This window comes from Chinchilla lanigera, unplaced genomic scaffold (genome assembly GCF_000276665.1).
Source record: "Chinchilla lanigera isolate Chin_1 unplaced genomic scaffold, ChiLan1.0 scaffold00062, whole genome shotgun sequence".
Classification (NCBI taxonomy): Eukaryota; Metazoa; Chordata; class Mammalia; order Rodentia; family Chinchillidae; genus Chinchilla; species Chinchilla lanigera.
The window spans coordinates 12,558,526-12,571,443 of record NW_004955463.1 but is presented as its reverse complement, the minus strand read 5'-3'; the positions used below and the strand labels follow the sequence as shown (position 1 = coordinate 12,571,443).

The 12,918-nt window shown below is 37.5% G+C and overlaps 1 protein-coding gene across 1 annotated transcript in view; it reads right to left on the bottom strand.

Annotated features, from left to right (window-relative positions):
• The window catches only part of LOC102010135 (potassium channel subfamily U member 1), a 133,212-nt gene extending 120,636 nt beyond the window's left edge, over positions 1-12,576 (bottom strand). Inside the window, exons 1-2 of the mRNA XM_005398473.2 lie at positions 11,931-12,576; positions 8,982-9,101 (exon numbers count right to left, since the gene is read on the bottom strand). Of these exons, the coding sequence (XP_005398530.1) occupies positions 8,982-9,101; positions 11,931-12,077 (267 nt within the window). The 5' untranslated portion in view covers positions 12,078-12,576. The remainder of the gene's footprint in view (positions 1-8,981; positions 9,102-11,930) is intronic.
• Between the last annotated feature and the right edge of the window lie 342 nt (positions 12,577-12,918).

Below are 12,918 nucleotides of genomic sequence, written 5' to 3'. Positions count from 1 at the left end.
CCCTTTTCAGAAGTGACATTAAATTAGAAAAACAACAAAAAAGAGAGAAGTAAGCTTTTGTTTACTCTGTATTTACAACATCATATTTAAAATATCTTTCTCTTTTCTAAATGAATTTTGATGCTTCATTTGTTGATTTGTATACTAAAGTTTATGATTGAAGATGTTCATATTGCTGAGGGTTTATTCATATACTGAGAGGATTATACATGCACAGAAAAGATTATGCTCCTGCAAAAGAAACTCAAGACAAAATACAAAGACAAAATATCCCAGATTGCCTGCAAAAAATAGAATTCAGAGAAGATATAAAGATTAAATTGAGACATAAAATACTGGCTACAATTATGCTAAAAGTACCTACACTTCTCAGTACAAAGCCATAATTTTGACTCTAAATTTTCTTGACACAAAGCAAAAGAGAAACAGCCACTTACATGATTAAGAACAACCTTAAATGAAAACTAACTAAAAAAAATCCCACAAAAGAACAGTTCTTTAAAAATATGACCATTTTGGGGAGTGAATTCTGAAGAAAATTTCTTTCATTGGTAAAGGACATAAAAATATCATATTACTCATCTTACTCATTGCTGGATGCAATATCTGACACTCAGAACTTAGACAGAGAAAATAATTTAACTCATGGTTTAGGAGGATTCAATGAACAGTCAGATGTCTCCAAGGCATAAACATAATGGTGTGGTGGGGCAAAGCTTCCCAGTTCATGGCAGCCAGGGTGGAGAGCAGGTGAAACAGCACCAGAGAGGGATGACAAGAGACCATATATAGTACCCAAAGCAATACCTCCATGAAACACCCAGATACATCCAAGGTAGCACTCTGTTAATTTGATAAAAAATTCTTAATTTCATGAAATTAACCTATCAGAATTAACAGTTACAATTCATCTCTTGTCAACTTCACACCCAAACATATCTCTTAATCCATACTCAAAGTCTAAATAAAGACAATGGCAAATATATAATTCCACTAACATAATACAACTATCCTATTTATAACCAAAAACACAATAATTCCTTCTCCCAAATTCCAGCATTTTTCAGAAGTTCAAGTCTCTTCTGTGGCACAAGGCAAACATAACTATGAACCCTCATTAAAAAACAAACAAACAGATTACTGTCTGAGTCTCTGCCCTCCGTGCACCCATGGCAGAGAGGAGGTCCTCACTCAGAAGCCCCAGGGACTGCTCTAGCTGGGGTGCACGTGTGGGTCCTCCCAGCACACACCCTGCACCAAGTGAGCAAGTGCTCCAAGGGCTGCTTGTCCTGTAGCTTGAGTCTGTGCTTTACTCCCACTGCCACGGTTCCCAGCTGAAACTCATGGAGAGAGCCAGGTATTACCCATCTACTTCCTGGGGGCAGAGTGGGTGACCCAGGACCCTGCCACCATTACAGTCTGAGACTCTGACCTCCATGCACCCATGGCAGACAGGAGGTCCTCACTCAGAAGCCCTGGGGACTGCTCTCACTGGGGTTCACAGGTGGGCCCTCCCTGTGCGTGCTCTGTGCAGAGTAAGCAAGTGCTCCAAGAGCTGCTGGTCCAGTGGTTCAAGTCCATGCTTTACTTGTGTCAGGACCCCCTGGGGGTTTGCAGGCAAGGGCAGTCTGTGATTGCTGTCTGTCTGGACTGCATCTGGTTCCTATACATGTCCTGAACTGACTGGAGACACAGAATCAGGTGGTTCACAAACTGTCTATCCTGCAGCTTGTGTCTGGGTTTTACCTGTACCCTGAACTGCCTGGGGACATAGGTCCACTGGACCGGGGTTGTCACACCAGTGGAACCCGAGTCTGGCCCATGCACATGCCCTGAACTGCAAGGGTATGCTGGATCAGATGGTCTGCTATCAGCTGACACCAATGCCTGCATCTGAGACCTGGGATAACTAGATACAAATCAACAACTGCCAGAAAACCGAAGACTAAGTAGCACTTCTTGGAGGTCACTCAGGGGCAAACTTGACCAACAGGAAAACTAGGGACACTAGTGGCCTTTGCTGTGCAGCTACTGAAGAGGAAAACTGAGCTTTCTGCATCGGGTAGCAAACTTGACAAAATGAAGGACTAAAACACAATCCCAAAACTCCACCCCACTCAGAACAAGTCCAGGAGACATCGACATAGGAGAACTTAGTAAACAGATGCCTGAAATAGCTGAAATGATTGCAATGGAAGTAAAGAAATAACTCCATAAGGCCATAGAAGAGATGAGATTAGAAATAATCTCTCAGGCAAAAAATGAAATGACAATAATAATGAAAGAACTGCTCAAAAAGTCTGAAGAAGAAATATCTAAGAAAATAGAAGAACAAAGGTAATGGACAGAAGCGTTAAATGGAAAATATAGAAAGGACTTAGAATGCATGAACCAGATTCAAAGAGACTACCAGGAAAACAAAGCTTCCATTGAAAGCTGCCAAAACTGCTTGAATGAAGCTGAAGATAGAATCTCAGACTTTGGAGACAGCATGGAAGCTAGCAGCCGTGAAAGAAAGGATCTCATAAAATCAACAAGGATCCAGGAAAAGTCAATTGAACAGCTGCAAGATGAGGCAAAGAGGAATAATGTACGACTTATAGGAGTCAATGAAACAGCAGGAGGCAACATAACTGACATAAAGAGAATGTTTGCAGAAACAATAGCAGAAAATTTCCCAAGTATTGAAAGAGAATACAATAAATGAGGCATATAGAACTCCAAACAACCACAACCAAAATAAAACTACACCCAGACATATAATAGTCAAGTTCCCAGATCTCCAGCAAAAGAACAGAATATAAAAAGCTGCTAGAGAAAAGAAACAGATTACCTATAAAGGAAAGCCCATCAGAATCATGGCAGACTTAGCACAAACCATCCAATCGAGAAGAGCTTGAAGTGAAGTATTACAGGTCCTGAGACAGAACAGCTTCAACCAAGACTGATGTACCCTGCCAAACTATCCCTCAAATTCAATGGAGAAATAAAAATATTTTCACGACAAACAACAATTGAAGAACTTCATGAGTGCCAAGCCAGCATTACAAAGAGTACTAAAAGATATTCTAGACAGAGAAAACTCTGATCGCATTTTCAAGAACAACAGTAGAAATGAAATGTCAAGAAGAGCAAGCAAGTAAACAGGTAGAAAAAGTAGGGTGCCAACACAAGTAAATAACATGACAATGATAAATCAGTACATATCCATTATAACTATAAATGTAAATGTCCTCAATTCTCCAGTCAAAAGAAACAGACTGGCAGAGTGGATTAAAAAACAAAATCTAACGATATGCTGTATGCAGAACACACATTTTACTCAAAAGGAAATCCATAGACTACAAGTCAAAGGATGGAAAACAATCCTCCATGCAACAGGAACCCAGAAAAGAGCAGGGAGAGCTATTCTGTTTGCAGACAATGTAAACTTTAAACCTACAACAATCAAAAGAGATAAAGAAGGTCACTACATACTAGTCAGGGGAACACTGCAAGAGGATGAGATAACAATCATAAACATGTATGTACCGAATATCGGAGCTCCAAATTATATAAGACAAATCTTAACAATCATGAAAATCCATATAATTACTAACACTATTGTTAACAGGGGATCTCAACACCCCATTGACACAAAGAGATAGGTCAACTGGACAAAAAAATCAGCAAGGAAATAACAGATCTCAACCAAAGCTGTGAACAAATGGACTTAGTAGATGTCTACAGAGTGTTCCACCCCACAACATCAGAATACACATTTCTCTTAGCTGTACATGGGTCTTTTTCTGAAATGGACCACATCTTAGACCATAGAGAATACCTTCTGAAATGCAAAAGAGTTGAAATTATCCCGTGCATATTATCGGACCGCAGTGCAATGAACTTGGAAATTAATGACAAAAGGAACTCCAAAAACTCCATAAATGCATGGAAATTAAACAACAAAAAGAAATTTTGTATGTATGTATATACAGGATAGTTGACATAGTTGATCTACTGTGTTCTATTTATTTGATGAAAGAAACTATTAATGAGTCCTTGATTGATCATTATTGCAAGTCTCTATTTGTTTTCACGAGAAACCACTTTGAAGATATCAATATGTAACACTGCAAGCATTGTTAATTTCCTACCACTTTATTTGTAACTCTGTATTTTCTGTACTGTTCTTTTGCTGTTTTGTAAAAGGTTGTCTGTCTGTTAATGTTTTCCTCCTTTTATTTTTAAAATAAAAAAACAAACAAACAAAAAACAATATAGAATGCCACAGGATAAATATTATGAATCTGAAAGGGAGGAATATGAGGAGGGAAAAGAATAGGACCAAAGCAAAACAGAAACCCAGCAGGGCAAACATCTACCCAGCAGATAGCTCCATCTCCAGCACACGAGACACATGGTGGTAAAATGTGAGCTCCAAAGGGCTTAGGTGGCCTGGTTGCAGCCTACAAGTCCTCCCTCTCTTGAACAGACCTGCCAGTTTTCCTTAGCTGATGTTACATATTCTTGGCATTTCTAAATTGTTAAGGTTTCCACTGCACATTCCTCTAGTTTGTCACAACTTCATACACTGCTATCTAAAGGGCTCCTTCCTTGGCTCCGTGGGCCTTCCTTTGAAATCTGAGTGGAGGACTCCCTGACCCCACAACATTCAAATTCTGCATGCAAGGAAACCATCATTATCTGGGCAATGACAAGGTCTGCTATCAGTAGAAGAAATAGTGAGGCCCAATTGAACTATGGTTGCAGTGACATCTGAGTGCCTGAATGGGTGAGCATAATGAAATAAATCCTAGAGAATCAACTCCCTGGGAGGCTGTCCTTGAGCTGGGATGCTATCATTCTTTTTGATACACCATGACTTCAAACCCATAGAAGCTGCAGAAGCTGTTCCTCAGACAAAGGGCTTCTATCTAGAACATATAAAGAATTAAAAAATATCAGCCCCCCCCAAATTCAAAGACCCAATCCAAAAATTGGCAGCTGAGATGAATACACACGTCACAGATGACTTCTCACACTTCTCAGAAAAATTCTATTCTATGCATAGAATCTCTGCAATAAAGAGATTATCCTCTTTATTGACTGATAAGTGTATCCTTCTCTTTCTTATTTTCTCCTATTTTTACCTCCTCTTTCACTTTCATCTCTTTCTTTATCTCCTCCTTCCTTTTCTTACTATCCTGGGGCTGTGTCCATGTTTCATCTCCCAAAATAGAAAAGACATTAGTCTATTTTTTTATTTGTTACTTTTAGTGGCTTTGATATTAACATTGCACATTCATTGAAAAGAAAATTATCCATTTTCTTTCTTTTATTTTGTTGTAATAAAATTGTTTAGCATTAGACATATTCACTTGAAGGTTTGGTAGAATGGACCTTGAAAACATATGTGTATCTTATAGAAGGGAGAGGAAGAGTGGGTGATGATGATGATTATAAGTCTTTGGAAGCCTTATTTTTTCCCATATATTTCCTCTAATTTTCTTTTATGGATAGTTTCAATAATTTATTATAAGGAATAACCCACTTTTCAACTTTAATTGTATACATGTCTTCCAATTTCCTTTTTATCTGTACCAATTTTCTCATTTTAATGTATTGTTTCATATACTTGTATTTTTTCTTTGTTTAGTTATTGATTTCTCAATGTCACTGTTTACTTCAAATCATCAGATGTTTTATAATAAAGTATTTTCTAGTTATATTTTAACTTTTTCTACATTGATTTCATCTGTTTTCTTTATCTTTCTAAGTTTGTTGATGACTTTAGCTATTTTTATTTATCAAGATAATTCCTAAATCTTTTGCATGAAATCATCTTTTATATACTACAAAGGTGCAGTTCTGTGATAATTTTACTTTCATTATCTATCTGTATTCTCTAAATATTCTACAGTTTCTTAGGAGTCATTTAAGGAGGAGAAACTTGAACATTTGCATGAGTTGGCTGTTTTTTTCTAGGTGTACTTATTTCATCATTTATTGAATGCTGTTCAGTGAACGTTGTTGCTTTGTACTCTGTAAGTTTTGTAATTGTTTTTTATACATACTAACTGTTTACAAATAAATTATAGTTACTTGTAAAATTGTTTTATGCTTTCAGAATATGGAGTTTGATCATTTCAATCTGCTTCTGCTGTTAACTGAGATACTTTGGACTTGTTTATGGTTACAATAATAATTAGTATTATTCTGTTCCAGTATGAGGTGAGATAATTATCCAACACTACTATATATTATTTTATATTAACCTTTTATTTTTGGTAGTTTTTATTAATTATCTTGAGTTATAATTTTAGAGTAGTGATTTTTATGATGTCTTATGTTGGTGTGTTGTTTTACATTTATTTTTACAAAGGTTCCATGTTGAATTCTGTCCCCCCAAAGCAGATAATGCTGAACTTCTAGCCCTTAGTTCCTCAGAATGTTCCCTTGTTTGCAAGTGACATTTTTGCAAACATACGCAAGTTAAGTTTGATCCTAAGGGTGGGCTCTTACACATTGTGATGAGTAACTTCATACAGGGAGAAAAATGTAGACACAGCCAAATGATCCAGAAAACATCATGTGAACACAATGGCAGAGACCTGGCCGATGCAGTTTTAAGCCATGGACTGGGCAAGATTTCAAGCAAATGATAAAACCGAGGACATAGGCATGGAACATTCTTCCTAACACCCTCATAAGCAACCAACCCTGCCAATGCCTTGGCCTTGGACTTCTATAAAGCAGAACTGTGAGACGTTACATTTCTGTTGTTTAAGTCACTTGCTTTTTGTACTTTGTTAGGAAACTGGGAAACCAATGCAGGTCATTTGACAACATTTAATGTTTTTTGATGATATTAAAATTAAGATTTTAGTGATATTAGAATTGTACTATTGATTTCTATTCTAACTTGCCTGTTATATCTTTGATGATTCCTTAATTTTCAGATTTTAGTATGTTCTGAATTTAAAAACACATAAATGTATCATGACAATTCATGCTTTAAGATCCCTAGTGGCTTCCCTTTGCAGAATAAAATGATTCTATTTGAGTATTTTAGCACCTTCCTGTGAAGTGCAAGACCTCACAATGTCCTTCAGTCTTTTCCCAGAACTCTGTCCTAGCCACCATGCTGTCCAGCACATGAGTTCTCTTTTGGCATTTGTAGTATCCCGAGCTCTTGGTCTCCACAAGTCCATTCTCTGTATCTGCAACCCTGTTCTCCCCATTCCTAAATTGCTTTCTCTCTTTGGTTCTTCATGTCTCAGTTCAAATCTCATCTTTTCAGAGATTTCTTCTCTGATCATTGCATCCAGTGCAATGTAACTCTTCAACCATGAGAACATGCCAACACATAATTCCCAGCACCCTCACAGCTTTGACTAAATTTTTCTCATTTACTTAGGTACATATTTATCATCTCTTCCAGCACTAGAATTAAAGTTGTGTGAACACAGGGGCTTTACTTGTACCTTTCATGATGCATAGAGAACATGCCTAGCATGTAGTTGGCAAATGATATATATTTTTGAGGGAATTAAAGTAATTATTATGTAAAGGAAAGAAAGAAGGATAGAAAGAAATGAATATGCAATGTCATTCTCTTCTCATTCTTGCAGAATCACTTGCTTGGGGTCCCTAAGGATTATGGTTAATGTCTTGCAGTATTAAAGTAGCTATTCTAATTTGACCTTTACCTTTAGCTCCTGGTGTTCCAACTAGATAACCATTAGCTGTTGCAGGTTGAAAGAATATTTTTTCCATCATTAAGGTAACTTTTACTGGATTATAATCAATAATTATCTATTTTCCCTACTCTTCGCATGTAATACTTCTATGGTGGATGTTATGAGCTCCTTCTGCTTCTCCTCGTGACAGGTAATGTTATCCCTGATATTATCCTTCTTTGGCCAAATACAATTTTAATATTTGAAGACATCCTAACCAAGAAATCTTTTATATACTCAGACAGGATCACAAAATATTTTGTTATAAATATATCCACAGGTATATAAGGAAAAGAGACAAAAAACTTTAAAAGATAGAAAAGGAAAGTGCACATTCTCCGATGATTTAACATTCCCTGCAACTTTTATGAAAGCAACTTTCTTTATATATTTCCAAGCAAACTATAGCAATTGAATTAAACAGTATTACCTAAAAAAGAGTCATGGTTTTGCTAATTCTAAAGTGCAAAGGATAATCCAGAGTCTACATAAACCTACTACTATATCACCATCAGATAGCAACATACCCTAGAGATCTATTTCTTGTGGTTTTAGGTCAAGCTATACTAGTGAAATGGTATCAGTGCAGGGTTCATTTATAGGGCCTCCACTACTCCACAAAGGATCAATACTCCCATGATGTAGTAGCTTGTTCTCCCCAGGAGCTCACAGTGTATTGGGAGAGAAATTCACACCCACAGGGCATTTTAACAAGTGTTCAAAGGGTTCAACAGAAATGGGAAGAGGGACTTGTAGTCCCCAGTGACATGGCACCTTAATTGAGTTTTCATATGTTTAAATTACTGAGTAAAGAGATAAATATCATGGATGGGTGAAAAGTTTAGTTTGTATGATGAAGGAAAGAAAAGAGGTCTATTGAAATCAAAGAGGGAGAAAGTAGCTGCGTGCTTCAGATCAGAGTAGTTCACTGAATATCAAGCAGTTGTTGATGATTTATGTTCCAGACACCCTTCTACTTAACAAGAAAATAAAATGCTCACATTTACCTGAAAAAAGGGGCCATCCTTTTTACAGACAAACTGACAATAAATATAAAAATATAATGCCCACTAATGGTATTCATTCTAGAGAAAAACAGAAAACGCCTGAGAGTAGCAGACAGAGAAGGTGGGGATGGACAAGTAGATGTGGCTACCAGGGAAACTGCAATGCTCGCTTAGGTTATGAAAGTATGTACACTGGCATGATCAAATTCATGGCTAGAGTGCCTTAGCAAGCTAACAACAAGAGTGCACTTACCAATACTTGCCCCACAAAGGTTTGGGCAGAAAGCAACATTTCTATTTGATTGCGAAATACTCCATACCAATGAAGTTTTCTTAATGGGCTACGGGTAATGGCATCTGATGAGAAGAGTTCCTATGAGTGAGAGAAAGGAATTGACAGTGAGCTGCAGCTCAGGGAAAGTGCTTGTCATGGTATAGGCCAGAAACTACTCTGTTTTGCTTGACCCAGAGAACACTGGAAGTCCTTACCTAATGCCTCATAGAATGGATTTTATTGGTTTTATATATTTTCTGCACAACTTTTAAATTCTATAGTTTTTACCCATGGTTTTCTTGCCTATCTTCATCCTCAGAACCCTTCAAAGTAGCATTGGGAGTAGCGTACTCCCTTTTGCTATGGCAATGAGTCTTTTCACACTTTTTCAGCAAGATACATGGGCAAAGAACAAAAGCTTACACAGGGATTTTTAGGTGATTACTCAAGTGTATGATGTTTTAAAAGGAAGTGGGAAGGTAAGTTTCAACAGATTCATGTTGCTTTTACTTCCTTATCTGGTACCACAGTCTCCTGAATTCATAATCTTCCTTCATATGTATAGAATGACTTTACCTATTACATTTGAAATTTCATTATCCTTAGTGGCAGGTCAAGTAGTTGTGATTGAATCAATTTTATATTGAGAAGGAGACCAAGAATAGAGCAACTGGAGCCTGAGAGAGCATCCATATGCCTTAACAAAGTCTTGAACCACCAGGGAGACAGATGCTGACTCAGAACTTGTCATACCAAGTCATTTGGAGACCCCCCTCTCCTTTCTTCCCTCTCTACCCCTTCCCTCCCTCCCTTCCCCCTTTCATTTCTCCTTCTGTCCATTTCTCCCACTCTCTTTCATTCATGGTGCTGGAGATCTAATCCAGGGGCACTTTGCCACTTAACTGAATCCTGAGCCTTTTTTACTGTTTACTTAAATACAGGGTCTCATGAACTTGCCCAGGTTAGCCTCACACTGGGGATTCCCTTGCCTCTGACTCCTGAGTAGCTGAAGTTGTATGTGTGGTGGACTGCCTTGTCAGCTTCATTTGGTCTTCTGAAAAGTTCACTTCATTTTTATACTATTATTTACTGAGTGGTAGAAAAGAAAGTCTTCTTAGAAGGCTCTCTAAAAGAGTTCATATACGGATTAATGACTTTGCCTCAAATGTACATAACTCAGCACGTATATTTCTGAGAGGTCTAAGGATTAATTTTTTTCAAAATATTTGGTATGATATGAATATGGGGCACTTGTTTGAATTTCATGTTGTAATTAGAATTTCATGTTATAATTCAAAAACAAATATCCCTAAGAAATAAGAAAATCTTACTTGTGGTTGTAGAACTCCTTAAAATACACATTTATTGAGAAATTATAGCTCTCCAAATAATTTTCAAGAGGTCTTTCCACAGCATCTGGATTTATGACAATTTTGGATTTGGCCAACTTTTCCAAAGGCTTAGAGAGAAATAGCACATTCTCAATTTATTTAAATATTGCTAATTATTGAGAAGTCATTCAACATTCATCAAACTCCTCAGGATTCCAAGAGCAGAACAGTGCAGTGTGCTGATTGCTCTGATCCCATCTCAACATTTTGTACATTTACTTAGTACGTGAAATTAGAAGGGACCTCTATACTGAAGTGTAGATATGAATTGCATTCAAAGTAAATGTGAATGGACAAACATAGTCTCATATTTCTGTAACCAAATAAAATGCCTACAGAGGCTGGGGATTTAGCTCAGCGGCAAAAGTGCCTGCCTGGCAAGCGCAAGGTCATGAGTTCAGTTCCCGGTAACGGAGAAAAACCAAAAAAAAAAAAAAAACAAAAAACAAAAAACAAAAAACAAATAAAATGCCTACAAAGTGAAAGAAGAAACATTTCTTGGAGCAGAAGAATTTCTATAAATTCCATTTGAAAATAAAAAGGTGAAAACCCCAGAGGTAGATTTACCATACTCCTTCAGTCAGTGTTTCTGAAATATTTTCCTAAAATGTATGCTGCTGCTAAATCTTTAATGCAGAAATAATTATTAATAGTGTGAATTCAGCAAAAAACTCCATGAGCTTCAAAATTGGGTACTTTTTAAAGCCAAAATTAAATTGCTTCTAAACAACAACCTTAAAAAATTTATCAAGTTGTTATAAATTATGTTCCTTTTTTATTATTCTCTTTAAAATAAAAGAAATTATGTTACTTATGTAAGTCACTCATGTTAAGAAAAATAGTTTAAGAAAATTTTCCATATTAATGATGGTGCCCAGGTAAAACATGTTCTATTATGGAAATTATTACCATCTATTTAACAACAACAAAACCCCCACAAAGTTACAAAACAAAAATGTGAACATTTACACAGGATGATAAAACCCTTTGTCTTTGATCTCTGCTAGTAGTCATTACTTAGTGTTTGAGACATTTATTTCCAACTCTTAAGCAATGCCCCACCTGGGCCAGCCATCATTTATTCTTGTCATTACAGTTATTATTCAATATCACTAACCCTTGCAGAACTGAGGCGGGAATGTTTTAGCATTTGCGGCTGGTGTAGGTACGCTGTGCTAGTGTAGGAAGTTAACATTTCTTCCTTCTTCCCCTCTGCTTACAGTATCTCACACAACTGTCTTTTTCAGAGTAAAAACACTGGTCACCACGGTCATGAACGTTTCTTTCAGAACAGGGACCTCAGTTTCTAGACTGACATTCATCACAATCCCTAAACACTGATACCCCAGTGGTGGGGATCCCGGCCTCACACCTGGTAGCTTTAGAATGGCAGCCTGGGCTCCTGGGCTCCACCCTTTCAAGGGTACCAGACGAAGCCTGAAAAATCTGGGGAAGCCTAGATTGTTTGTTAAATGCAAGCATATGCCAGAACTGTCTCTGCTTTTCACACAGAAGTGTCCCAGTTAAAACAACTAACCAGGATAATTCCTGCTCCCTTGATGCTTTGCCTCCTTTTAATGAGTCTCCAGGTTAATCTGCAGATGGATAAGACGACAAGTCCACTGAAGAAGGTCACAAAGGAGGAGAGAAGAAATGCTGCTTGAACTTCAATTCTGCAGGACATTTCTCCCAATTCTCTCTCACTTTCCTCTCTCACTTTGGCACTTAGCTTAAGACATCAGGAGACGGAATCACGGGGCTATTCTATGATGTCATGATGGCATGGTAACGCTTCCAGGATATAAAGTTCCTTGGAGTACAGCATCTCAGTGCCATGGTGATAAACAGAGAACACAAACTGCCAACCACTTGTGCTGACTCATGAGTTGCACATTAATCAACAGCTGGAGATGGGTAGCACCCACAGCATGGAGGTTCTGAAGAAGAGAATTCTAGATCCAATTATTACTGACTTTCTCTGTGATCCCAGAGAAATCACATCCTCTGAGGCTGTGACCACCTGGCTCCTTATTTGGCTTGTTCAGTCAAACAACTTCAAGACAACTTTTTGGATGAATTGACATCAAACCAGTTGGTGTGGGACTTTGGGTTCTGGATCCGGAGGGCAGTGTAACCTTGGGGGAATGAAAGAGAAATACTGCAAGGTTTTTGTATATCCTTTAAACAAAGTGGCAGATATACAGGAAAAATTAATCTAAATATATAATGCACAATATGCAGCCTAGTTAGTTATGTAGTATATTTGGAATATTTTCTGAGTGGATTCCAGGTGCTTGAGCCCCTCCCCCCCCGACATACATATGCACAAGCACATTTGCACACACACCCGTAACTCTGAGATGATGAGTATGCTAATTAGACTACAGTAACCACTTCATTATTTCTGGGTACATCAGAACATCAAGTTGTTTTCCTTATTTTTTTTTTAGAAAAATAAGAGTACCTTGAAATGGAAAAAAAAATACTTTTGCTTGCCTTGAAATGAGAAAGGCATCTTGTAGAAT